This window comes from Terrapene carolina, unplaced genomic scaffold, assembly GCF_002925995.2.
Source record: "Terrapene carolina triunguis isolate 2854851 unplaced genomic scaffold, T_m_triunguis-2.0 Scaffold88, whole genome shotgun sequence".
Lineage (NCBI taxonomy): Eukaryota > Metazoa > Chordata > Testudines > Emydidae > Terrapene > Terrapene triunguis.
The window spans coordinates 23,175,456-23,188,840 of record NW_020664439.1 but is presented as its reverse complement, the minus strand read 5'-3'; the positions used below and the strand labels follow the sequence as shown (position 1 = coordinate 23,188,840).

Sequence of the window (13,385 nt, the reverse complement as noted above, 5' to 3'; positions counted from 1 at the left end):
GTCTTTTGAAAATTGATTATGTCTTGGATTTAACTGCCAATTTACTTTAGTATTTTAATGTAAGGTACTATTCAAGCAATTGAAATATCTCCTAAAGGGAGTATAGCAAAAATATCCTCATAATATAAAAAATATACCAGCTACCATTTTAGTACTTTGGAGCCTGATCCATATTGATGTCAGTTAACTGAGGATCACACTTTTATTTTACAACAGGACTGTATGTATTTTAAAAAGTCACTCTTATTTGGACATTTGGGAATTGTAATGACATCTCTGAAGGCTGCCCTAAAGATCACCATCACTTCTTCACAATTGTTTTTAATAAACTGTTCTTGCAACCGAGCAAGAACTAGCCTTGTAAAATTCTACTTGCCCATTCACCTGGAATGAGTTTTTCCTAGGCAAGTAAAATATAATTAGTTGTAAGTTGTTATGGTAAAGGGGACCAGGCAGCTTTTGTGACTGTGCTAATAGATTTTCATGGAGATTTTGCAAGCAAATGCCATATTTAATGCCCCCTTAATAACTCTGAACACATATAGACTGTATTGCAGTACATAGCTTTGGTGAGAGATACAAAGGAGAGAAAGGATCCCAGATCTTATCAGTGCAAGGGAAAAGCATTCTATTACTGACCTAACTGGATAAAGAAGATCATTTGACTATGAAAGATCTTTAGACATGACATAACACAATAAGATTTATTCTAAATGAAATACAGTATACCAGCCTTTGCCCCTGTAAGAAATCACAGCACTGCATGATAGTGTGGCACCATGTTTAGAACATGGCTACAGACCTTGTGGAACTTGACTTTATCGAGTTTTCTGTTTCCCCCATCTTATGGGGTTACAACAGGAGTAGAGCACAAGATTCTCAATATTTAATTTACTAATTAAAAACCCAGACTGTAAAGTGTCAGAAATATAAACAAATGGTGTCTTTTTACACTGGATGCTAGCTAACAAATGACTTGACGCTATAGATTTGGAAATAATTAATTAGTGCCTTCATACTATAGAGTCTGCCCTGAGTTCAAATAGCCTATTGCTGTCGGGAATAGTACATCACCCCATCAATTTTTTACAAGTCATACTACTTTCCAGAAGATGGCAATATCTCATCTGAATTTAATCTGTTTCCTTTAAATCTGGGCATTATAAACACAGTGCCCCTTTGTGGTATCTAATTATGAATGCACTATAGGATATAAAAGGGCAATGTATGAATAACAGACTTGAACGGAGTATTAAGCTAGAATAGAGTAGCTCTCCATCAGTGGAAATGTAATGAAAGATGCAATATAATGAAAATAATTGTCATATGGATTACAGTATATGAGATAGTAGCTCAGTGTCAATATTACTCCATACCTAGATCGTGGTGATAGTCTAAGGTTTATTTTTCTATTTAGTGGCAGTGGCTTTGCATAGCAAGTGGTTTCTACTGTCTTTACCAAGAACAAGGACACACAGAACATAAGGAATTGTTAGATAAGAATTAGCCGGACAAGTCTATCCTCTTTACATGTATTTTAACCCTCGTCCCCTATTTTGTACCTGTATCATTTAATCTCCTCTCCCACCTTTAAAATGTCCAACTATTTGTCTCTGAAATACTTGCACTCTTTTTACACTGGCCTTTAAAGATCTCGTGGTGCTCATCTTCTCACATTTTTGAATGTCACGTGGATGTGAAACACCTTACCTTGTGTAAACTGTAAATCCTGTTCCACTTTATGAAACCCTTCTTCACCCACGATCTCTCTAGTGGGTCATCTTAAAATCTTCTCTCCACAGACTGTAAAATCAGCGTATGCCTCTGTTTTCATTTGTGGATAACAAATACGATGAACAGTGACTAAGCCCTTTTAACAAAGGTACAAATTACTTATTCATATGGGGACCATATTATCTAATCAGCCCATTAGAGCACAAAATTATGAGACTTACAGACATATCTTGGCATATGTTTGGCTGAATATTTTTGTGCTGTCATACTGCAAAGAAATGTACATCATTTTGAAAGGTAGTATTTTTCTAATGCTTATGTTATGTTGGGTTTCTTTAGTTTCTTCAGTTAATTAATTTTTTTGCATGTTTCTTTTTTTCAGATATCAGAAGAGGGTGGCTCTTTACATGGCAGCATTTTTTGGGCACCTTGAGCTCGCGGCATGGATCCTGAAACAAGGAGTGAGACCCAATGCGGCTGTGGGTGTTCATCCCTACCGAGAATGGTGTCAGGAAACACATCATCCAGATGTAACTAAATGTCCGGTTCATGCAGCTGCAGAAGCAGGCCAACTAATTATACTGAAGGCCTTTGTCAATTATAGTGTGTTGTGCCTAGAGTGCCAAAATCCAGCAGGGCAAATTCCTCTGAACATATGCATCAAACACAAGCATAAGGAGTGTGTGCTATATTTAGTTACCAAAATGTGGTCAGTGGTTTCTTATCCTAATTTTTCACTTCCCATGAAGATCTACATTAAATTAAAGCAGTGGCTGCTTAGGGCTCAGAGTCACATCCTTACCACGAAATGGCTTAACCAGGCTGCAGTCTTCAGAACACGAGTGGGGGACACTGTTATCGTGGATGGCTTCACAAAGCCGAAAATGACTTCCAAAGCCAGGATCAAGGCAGCAGGCAATACGGACTATCAGTTACCAAACCTAACTGATCAAACTCCACATGAGAAAGAGTCATGTCCCTTGACAATTACAAAGGGGAACCAAAAAGTAATAAAGCTCAAATTACCTCCATTGGAAGACACGAATAAGCTCCCTAACATACACAGACTTCACCAAAAGGAGAATATTAGAAAGAAGGCTGCTCAGCCTAGAAAAGATGAAAGTATGGACCAAAATATGTGTTTAGCTAAAGTTCCTTTGCCCCCTATTTCTAGCCTCAGAAATTCACGCCCTCCTTTCTACTATTCAACACCTAATGCTAAATTGCTCTTAAATTCCTCCTCTGAGTGTTTCTCAGAACACAATGGAAGAACTCCAAGAGATAATGCAATCTACTGCTTATCTATTGCCAGGTATGGTATTCTCTTTTGTTTTCCTTCTTTATTTATGTCCCTCCCAGGTGTTTATATTTTCTTCTCCCAGTGCTTGCTCATGTCCATTCCACATTAGGTGTGGGCGTGCCCCAGGCACAGTCGTTGGAGATTTTTCCTTCAGTGGTATCCGTTGGACCAGCTTTAGCGCCCTCTGATGCTATGCGCTCGTGCACTGGTATAAGGGCCCCGGACAACCTGCACCCTCTCAGTTCCTTCTTACTGCCCAAGATGGTTGCTGGAACAACTCCTCTTGCCTCGGCAAGGCTTTCATCTAGTGGCTTTGTTATTCCCTTCTTTCTTCGCAAGTTTAGTTACCTTTAGTTTATTTCTCTTAGTAGTGTGTGTGTATATATATATATATATATATATATATATATAGTTAGACCCCACAGTTGCGTAGAGGGACATGCCCCAGTCTCCAGACTTCAAACTCTGTGCCTCCTGTGGCAAGCCTATGCCAGTGAGCGACCCGGACTTCAGCTGTCTGAAGTGTCTGGGGGAGGCTCATGTGCAAGAGCATTGCCAGATCTGCCACCAAGGGTGGGTTGTGGAATACATATCTGCAGCCACATTTCAAAGAACAACTGTTACAACAGGTAAGTAACTGTATTTTCTAGGTATAATAATGTGATTTGATTTACAGTTCTGTTTTGCCCTCGTTATTAAAATGCATGAGAAAAGGAACCAAAATACGTAGAAGCTGATCCAAAAACTATCAGGTTTTTTAAAGCTATATTTTGTTTGTGTGACGTTACAACTGGTCACTAAGGTTTTTTAATCTTGGACTGGTGAATTATAATTGGCACTTTCTTGGAAGTTACAAATAACCAATATTGGCAGAGACAAGGTGGATGAGGTAATATCTTTTATTGGACCAAGCATCTGTTGGTGAGAGAGACAAGCTTTCGAGCTACACAAAACTCTTCCTCAAGTCTGGGAAAGGTACTAAGGTAAATGGTACTTTAGAGTATGTGCTAACAACTTACGCTAAACTATCTGTTTGACCTTGTATTTAGCAGTGACACTCTGAATACCTTTCCCTGACCTAAGGAAGAGCTCTGTGTAGCTTGAAAGCTTGTCTCTCTCATCACCAGAAGTTGGTCCAATAAAAGAATGATCATTTTCCCTCCAGAAACTTTTTTCTTCCTTTACTGTAATTAATGATTCTGAGGTGTATAAAGGTCTTCACTCACGTTTATTTGGGCATAAGCTTTCATGGGCTAAAACCCACTTCATCAGATGCATGGAATGAAAAATACAGTAAGCAGTATATATATTTTACAGCACATAAAAAGATGGGAGTTGCCTTACCAAGTGGATAGGTTGGTATCCTCCAGGATAGGTTGTAGATCTTTGATGATGTGCTGGAGAGGTTTTAGTTGGGCAAATACTCACCAGCAACTACACAACTTCTTGTCAACTGTTGGGAATGAACGAAGTACACCTTAACTGCATTGGCCTCGTTAACACTACAAAAGTAATTTTCTCTCTCCGATATTCACCCCTTCTTGTCAACTGTTGAGAATAGGCAACTTCCACCTTAATTGAATTAGCTTCATTAGCATTGACCCCCCCCCTTGGTAAGGCAACTCCCATCTTTTTATGTGCTGTAAAATATATATACTGCTTACTGTATTTTTCATCCCATGCATCTGATGAAGTGGGTTTTAGCCCATGAAAGCTTATGCCCAAATAAATCTGTTAGTCTTTAAGGTGCCACCAGACTCCTTGTTGTTTTTGTAGATACAGACTAACACGGCTACCCCCTGATACTTCACTCACGTTGTCTCTCTTATATCCTAGCACCCACACAGCTACAACAACACTGCGGATAGATATTAGCAGGAAATTTTTGTAGGATATGTTTGCTGAGGGATTACTGCCACCTACTGGTAGCAGTTATTAGCGTACATATCAGTTACAATTGAGGCCTCATACTGAGAATAATCGTTGATAGAAGAACATCTTTAGCTGACCAGAATCCTTGCACTTAGCCAATGCCCTTCAGTCTAGAAATATAAATAGTAAGCTTCAGAGAAGGCTGAAAAAATTCTTAAACAACAAACATAGAAGAACTAGGTACAGGGGTGAAAGTAAGGCAGTACGGGCCGGTACGGCGTACCAGTAAAAAGTAGCCACCAGTACCGGCCCGTACCGCTGACTTTAAAGCGCTGCCGCGGCAGGGCTTTAAGGACTCCCATTGGCGGCCCTGCCGGATCCCTACCAGCAGGGCCGTCAATAGGGGGGGTGCAAAAGGGGCAGCGACGACCCTGCAGGGCTGCCGATGGGGGGCACAAAAGGGGCAGCCAACGGGGCCGCCAACGGGCCGGGGCAAAAGAAGTAGCGGCCCTGGGGCCGCAATTTAAAAGGGCCTGGGGCTCCGGCTGCCGCTGCCACCGCTAGCTAGAGCCCCGGGCCCTTTAAATTGCCCCTGGAGTGCAGATGGACTGGCTGGGGAACACTGACCCCAGCCCTGCCCCTTCTGCCCGAGGCCCCGCCCCTTCCAGGAGGGCCAGAGCGGCCCCATACTGGTAAGAGCTCCATTTTACTTTCACCCCTGACTAGGTAACACAGTAAATTATGAGTGAGGAAGTACTACACATTCCCAGGAATATTAAACATGCACAAATAAGAGGGGGGTTATGTAAATTATGCAGAAGAAGTTAATAAGACACTTTTAAAGGAAAAATAATTACCTTGTTGAATTTGCAACTAAGTGAAGACATCAGAATTTGGACTGATATAAGGGAATTAAGTACATGCCTAATTTTAAGCACCATTGGCTTCAAAGGCACTCCTCATGGACTTGTGTCTTGATGAATTAGGGTGTTAGTGTTTATTCAGTCAATGGGAATTTGTCTCAGTAAATGTTGAGTGAGGAGCTCAGGATCTGGCACATTGTTATTGTCTCCTTTCATTTTAAAAATCAAACTGTTGGGAGGAGGGTGGACTCCTTTGCCCTCGAGGAAGAAAGTGGGTGTGAAACTGTTAAAGGGCAGAAAAATGTCAAGAAAAACAGATGATTTTGAATTGCTGTTAGTAATAGGTGGCAGGAAGAATCTGTCAGATTTTTTTTATGGCTGAAAGACAGGGAGAAGAGAAATGTATGATTCCAAGGTGCAAATGGAAACATTGAAAAGTGTGAACAGAGCCAGTGCCAAGCTTGAGTCTATTTCCACTAAGCGATAACTCAGGAGTTCCCAAACTTTTTGCTGGCATGACCCCATTTTAATGAATTATTTCCTCCTGAGACCCCAGACAGCATGGAGGACTCCATTTTGGAGAGCAAAATGGCATTCTCCACACAGCGTGAACTTGCATACCCCATACACGTGAGGTTATACCGCATGGAGGACGCCATTTTGCTCTACAAAATGGTGTCCTCTGCACAGTGTGACCTCATACTTATGGCACATGCAAGGTCACACTGTGCAGAGGTAGGGTGACCCACCTGTCCCTAATTGGGCAGGACAGTCCCAAAATGTACATTTCAAGTCCAGGTCAGCATTTGTCCCAAATTTCGTGTGGCGCCACTCCGCGCCTGCCCGAGGCTTAGGGGTGATGCCAACCTTTTCTTGGTGGGGTGGATGAGGTGGGCCTTAGCGCCCCCCCCCCCCAGGCCATGAGGCCCTGTCCCCTGCTCCTCCTCTCAGGGCCGGTTTTAGGCTGATTCCCCCAATTCCCCGGAATCGGGCCCCGCGCCTAAGCGGGCCCTGCGCCTAAGAGGGCCCCGCGCCTTAGGCGTCTTTTTAATTTTAAAATTTTTTTTACTCACCCAGCGGCGGTCCGCTCCGGGTCTTCGGCGGCACTTCGGCGGCGGGGGGTCCGCTCTGCGTCTTTGGCGGCATTTCGGCGGCGGGGGGGGTCCTTCAGTGCCGTGGAAGACCCGGAGCCAAGTGAAGGACCCCCCCGCCGCCGAAGACCCGGACCGCCGCCGGGTATTTGAATTGGGCCCTGCAGGTCCTAAAGCTGGCCCTGCCTCCTCTTCCCCCCAAGCCCTGCCCCATGCCAGGCCAGAAGCTGGAGCCGGACAGTAATGAGAGCCACCTAGGGAGCCCGAAATGCTGTGTGGAGCCGTGGATGATTCACCTGCCCTGGGTGGCATGCCCCGGGGGCAGGGACACAGGCTAGTGACTCCTCTTGGGCACCCAGGGCAGGTGGAGGGTCCAGTGCTCCCCACAGCAGCCCAGGCTCCCTAGGTGGCTCTTACCACTGCCCAGCTTTGGCTTCTGGCCTGGCCAGAGCTTCAGGGGGACGTAGAGGAGCCGGGGGGCAGGGCTCCTGCATGTGTCCCATTTTTGCATGTGGAAAGGGTGGTCAAATATAGTACCTATCTATAAAAATGGGAATAAGGACAGCCCAGGGAATTATAGACCTGTCAGCTTAACTTCAGTACCTGAATTCAAACAATCAATTTGAATAAGGTAAGAGTCAACTTGGATTTGTCAAGAACAAATAATGTGAAACCAACCTAATATCCTTCTTTGATAGGATAACAAGCCTTGTGGATAGGGGGAAAGCAGTAGATGGTGATATATGTCAACTTTAGTAAGGCTTTTGATATTGGTTTACATGATCTCAGAAACATACTAGAGAAATATAGCCTAGATTAGCCTATTATAAGGTGGCTGCACAACTGGCTGGAAAACCATACTCAGAGAGTAGTTATCAATGATTCACAATCAAGCTGGAAGAGCGTATCAATTGGGGTCCCACAGGGATCAGTTCTGGGTCCACTTCTGTTCAAATGATTTGGATAATGGTATAGAGAGTATACTTATAAATTTTATGGATAATACCAAACTGAGAGGGATTACAAGCACTTTGGAGGACAGAAGTAGATTTCAAAACTGGAACAATGGTCTGAAGTAAATAGGATGGAATTCAATAAGGACAAATGCAGTTAGGAAGTAATCAATTGTACAAATACAAAATGGGAAATGACTACCTAGGAAGGAGTACTGCAGAAAAAGATCTGGGGGTTACAGTGGATCACAAACTAAGTATGAGTCAACAATGTAATAGTGTTGCAGAAAAAGCAAACATCCTTCTGGCATGTATTACCAGGAGTGTTGTAAGCAAGACACGAGAAGTAATTCTTCCACTCTACTCAGCACTGATAAGACCTCTACTGGAGTATTGGGTCAAGTTCTGGGCACCACAGTTTGGGAAAGATGTGGACAAATTGGAGAAAGTCCAGAGAAAAGCAACAAAAATAATTAAAGGTGTAGAAAATATGACTTATGAGGAAAAATTGAAAAAAATTGGGTTTGTTTAGTCTGGAGAAGAGATGACTGAGGAGGGACATGGTAACAGTCTTCAAGTATGTAAAAGGTTGTTAGAGGAGGGTGATAAATTGTTCTCCTTAACCACTGAGGACAGGACAAGAAGTAATAGGCTTAAATTGTAGCAAGGGAGATTTAGATTAGACATCAGGAAAATCTTTCTAACTGTAAAGGTAGTTAAGCACTAGAATAAATTGCCTAGGGGGGGTTGTGGAATCTGTCATTGGAAGTTTTTAAGAGCAGGTTATACAAACACCTGTTGGGGTGATCTAGTTAATACTTAGTCCTGCTTCAGTGCAGGGGACCGGACTAGATGACCTATTGAGGTCCCTTCCAGTCCCCCTACATTTCTATGGTTTTCTGATTCTAGTTGCCATTCTTAAGTAGTAATGTGGCACTTTATTGTCAGATCAATCTCCTTCCCCATGTTCTGGTGTCCCTAAACCTCTGACTGCTAGAACCTGGGACTGGAACTCAGTAAATTGCCCTGTTCTGTTCACTCCCTCTGAAGCATCTGACACCGGCCACTGTCAGAAGACAGGACACTGGGCTAGTTGGACCATTGGTCTGACCCAATATGGCTGTTCTTATGTAGTAAAACCAGTGGTAGGAGTATAGGAGGAGGAACACTCCACATGGATTTTTTCAGAGTTCTCTGTTAATTGTTGGAAGAGGGAGGGTTGCCTTGTCTTTGGAATGACTGGCTGCTCCACCTCCATATCCCTGCACAGAAGCCCTGTACCTCCCCCTCGCTTCAGTGGAGATGCACAAACAAGACTTTTCCTGGCCAAGGCTGCCCCCAAGCAACGCCCATTGGCTGGGAACAGTGAACTGTGGCCACTGGGAGCTGTGGGGGGCCGTGCCTGCGGACGATCAACGTCAGCAAAATGTCTCACGATCCGCAATCAGATTACCCTGATGGGCCACATGCAGGCCGCAGGTGGGCCGCAGGTTGCCCACCCAGGGGCGGCTCTAGCTTTTATGCCACCCCAAGCACAGCAGGCAGGCTGCCTTCGGCGGCATGCCTGTGGGAGGTCCCCAGTCCTGCGGATTCGGCGGCATGCCTGCGGGAGGTCCGCCGGTCCTGCGGCTTCGGCGTACCCGCCGCCGAATTGCCGCCGAATCCGCAGGACTGGCGGACCTCCCGCAGGCAAGCCGCCGAAGGCTGCCTGACTGCCACCCTCGCCTTGGAGCGCTGGTGCCTGGAGCCGCCGCTGTGCCCACCACTGCTGTAAAGCCATCCTTGCTGCAGCTGCTGTCCCTAGCACCACGCTGCACCCTGCCTTCCAGACCGGCCTGCCCAGGTGCCATGTAGGTCCCCAACTCTGAGATGGGACACAGGGTGCTGAAGCGGGGCAAGGCCAGGCAGATCCCCATGAGGAACTCTTGTGCAGGAGCCAGTCCCACAGCAGCAGCAAAGAGGAACAGAACTGGCCACCTCATTGCCCACTCAGGTTTGGCCCTACCACCAGCCCTCTGTCAGGACAGGGAAGGGGATAAATGGTATTGCAATCTGGTGCAGGAGAGTCGCAGTGCCACTCAGGTTTGGCACTGTGTCTCTTCTGTCATGACATGAGGCTAAACTTCAATAGCGCTGCAATGCCCATGCACCTGGTCACAACACCACTCACTCAATTTAATCCCTGTAGCACTCCCCCCTCTGCTGTTATGCCCAAATCTGAATGGGCAGTGGTATGGCCAATGCTGTTCCCCCTCACTGCTGCCCAGCAGTATGCACTGTGCATAACGTGCATATAGCTGTAGGTGCCACAGATCCCTGCTCTAGCAGGGGAGATAGATGCATGAATCTGAAGGCCATGATCAGGGCCACAGACCGACACATTCTATTACCAAAACAGTAGTGTACGCGTTGTGTAAATGAATCTGCTGATTCAAACTTTGGGCTTATGCTCTATCAAAACTGTTTGCTTCTTTTTAGGCAATAATATTAAACAATCCTTGAGGATTTCAGAATAAAATATATTAATACAAAGTAATGTGGTAATATGATAAAAATGCTTTAAAATATACTTTGTGAATGCGTTTTTTGGGGTTATCAAAATAATACTAGATGGACGGACACTGTAGATAAAAGATGTGTAAAAATGGTTTTAATTTATCACTAGATAAAATCTATGATATTTCTTCTTCACTGTAATTTCCCATACATTTAATTGATTTTCTAAATTTCCTGTGAGCAATTGTGTGTCTAATTTGTGCACACTACTACAGCAGTTCCAGTGTGCACTCATATCAGGTTGCTGCTCATGGCCGGTTTGTAGCTAACCATATAATATGCACATTCAATTACTTTCAATCATGGTATTGTACACACAAATTAGACAATTAATTGTGCATAGTCAGACTGATAATCAGGCCATTAGTGAGAAGAATTGTATATTATGAACTTGATCTTGCTTTCTTGGGAAAAATACCCAGTCAAGTCAATGGAAGTTTTGCCTGTGCAAAAGGTGCAGTTTTGCCTGTTCAAGATATACCATATATACTCGTTCATAAGCCGAATTTTTTTAGTAAAAAAGGGAAGCACCAGAGAAGGGGGTCGGCTTATGAACGGGTAAGGAGAGGGAGAGGTGGGACACAGTCCCTCTGCCCAACAGAGGGAGCAAGGAGAGGCAGCAGAGACAGAAGGGAAGAGGCAGGGCCAGAGTCTCTTCGCTTCTGCCCACACTGCTCTCCCCCCAGCCTCCGAAGCAGCTGCAGCTCTGAGGCTGGCAGGCTGCAACCGTGCCGCTCGGCCCCGCCCCCCAGAGCAGGCTGTGGCCGCGCCTGATGGAACATGCTGCGGCCGCGCCTGATGGAACACGCTGCGGCCGTGCTGCCTAGCCTGCCGGAGCAGCTCCAGCCAGGTCAGAGACATTCTTCCCTGGCCCTCCCCAGATAAGGTGGAAAAGGATGGGATGGGGAGAGTGTGGGGGTCCCGAGCCAGGGGTGGGGTCATGTGGGGGGTGGTCACAGGGGTTACTCCTCTGACTCCCAGCTTCTCCCCCCCCCAAAAAATTTCCTCACCAGCTGCTGTCCCAGCCCGTCAGGGTAAGCAGCTGGTGCGCTGGGACACTTTTTGTTTACTTTGGTTTACCTCCATGCCTCCGGACGCTCGAGGTAAACAAACCCTCTCGACCCCCCAGCGGCTTATCCTGATGGCCCGGGAGCCAGAGTTTGCTGACCCCTGAATTATAGGGTCGGCTTATGAACGGGTTATAAAAATTTTCCATTTTTACGTATCCATCTTGGGGGGGTCGGCTTATAAACGAATCGGCTTATGATTGAGTATATATATATATATATATATATATATAGGCTTATATCGTATATACTCAATCATATATATATATATATATATATATGGAAACAGTTAATTTGTCCTGTCACTTGTCTTGCAGTGCATTTAAAGAGAAACCATGGCTTCAACAACTGGGAATTGCAAGAACCCTAGCTAAGAAGAGCGTCTGCAAACCTGTATACTGATAAAGGCCTGATTTCATATTGAATGTTTCCAGGAACCTGTAGTTTGGGAAGAGAGCCTATGTTTGAATGCTCTAACATTATCATCAATGTCCTATTTGACAAGCATCCTAAATTCAATTTTTTCCACTGACATAGTACACAGATATGGTCAATGAAGGTATATTAACAATTAATACATTACATGAAGATAATGTATAAATCATTAGTGGATGCTCTGGGCTTCATCTGTTTCAGATGTTTGATCTCTTTTAGCTCTAAAGAGAAAAAAGATTAAATCATGTGACAAAAATAATTCTGAAAAACTGAATGCAATGTGTAAGGGAAAAAGAATGACTCATTAGATTAGTGTGAACCAAAGGTTTTCAGCATTGTATAGCACTACCGTGAGAGAAAAATTAGATCACCTAGGACTAAGCTTTAATGTGCTAAGCAAAGCCTGTGAGAATCTCCCATTGAACCTCTAGTCATGCTAGCAGACTTCATCCTCCGGCACTCCCTAGGAGTTTAAAGACCTTCCACTCCTATCTCTAAAACAGTTTCAAAATGACTTTGATTAAAATCTTTTCTGCAGCTCCTGCTATCTGGAACAGCCTGCCCTGTGTCTCTCTACCTCATTGAATCTCTGTCCCTTTTTAAGTCTCATCTGCAAATCTATCTTTTCTCTCTTGCATACTTTCTTTCTGTCTTCCATTGAGATATTTATTTAGGGTCCTCGTTCTGTCACATCTTACTTATATGAGTAATCCTTACTTGTGCAGTCCCATTGAACTCAAGGGACTAGTCCTGTGTGCAGTAAATGTGTGATGAACAGGAGTGTTTGCAAGGCCTTGTCTACACTTGAAATGTTAAGCAGCACAGCTGCAGCTCTTTAGTGTTGAAATTAATTACAATGATGGGAAGGATTCTCTCGTTGGCGTAGTTAATCCACCTCCCAAGAGCCGATAGCTAGGGCTACATCGACACTACAGCCAGGATCCACGCTCTGAGATCGATCCACCGGCGGTCAATTTAGCGGGTCTAGTGAAGACCCACCAAATCGACAGCAGTCGCTCTCCAGTTGACCCCTGTACTCTACCCGACGAGAAGAGTAAGGTGGGCAGACAGGAAAGTTTCTCCCGTCGACCCTCTGCGGTGTAGACCCTGTGGTAATTCGTCCTAAGGTATGTCGACTCCAGCTACGTTATTCACGTAGCTGGAGTTGCGTAGTGTAGGTTGACTTACCGTGGTAGTGTAGACATAGCCTAGGCTAACAGAAGAATTCTTCTGTCAACCTAGTGCTATCTACAGTGGGGGTTCGGTTGCCTTAACTACATCACTTAGGAGTATGGATTTTTCATTCCCCTGTGTCAAGGCTGTATCCCCACTTTGAACTTTAGGGTACAAATGTAGGGGCCTGCATGAAAACTTCTAAGCTTAACTACCAGCTTAGCTCTGGTCCTGCTGCCACCATTCCCACTGGATTCCCTCCCTGGGAAGCCTTGAGAAACCTCTCACCAATTCCCTGGTGAATACAGATCCAAACTCCTTGGATTTTAAACAAGGAGAAA

The 13,385-nt window shown here is 44.6% G+C and overlaps 1 protein-coding gene across 1 annotated transcript in view; it reads left to right on the top strand.

Moving 5' to 3' along the window:
• The window catches only part of ANKUB1 (ankyrin repeat and ubiquitin domain containing 1), a 43,349-nt gene extending 31,434 nt beyond the window's left edge, over window positions 1-11,915 (top strand). The window contains exons 5-6 of the mRNA XM_026649857.1: window positions 2,117-3,046; window positions 11,754-11,915. Coding sequence (XP_026505642.1) covers window positions 2,117-3,046; window positions 11,754-11,838 — 1,015 coding nt within the window. The 3' untranslated portion in view covers window positions 11,839-11,915. The remainder of the gene's footprint in view (window positions 1-2,116; window positions 3,047-11,753) is intronic.
• Window positions 11,916-13,385: the final 1,470 nt, after the last annotated feature.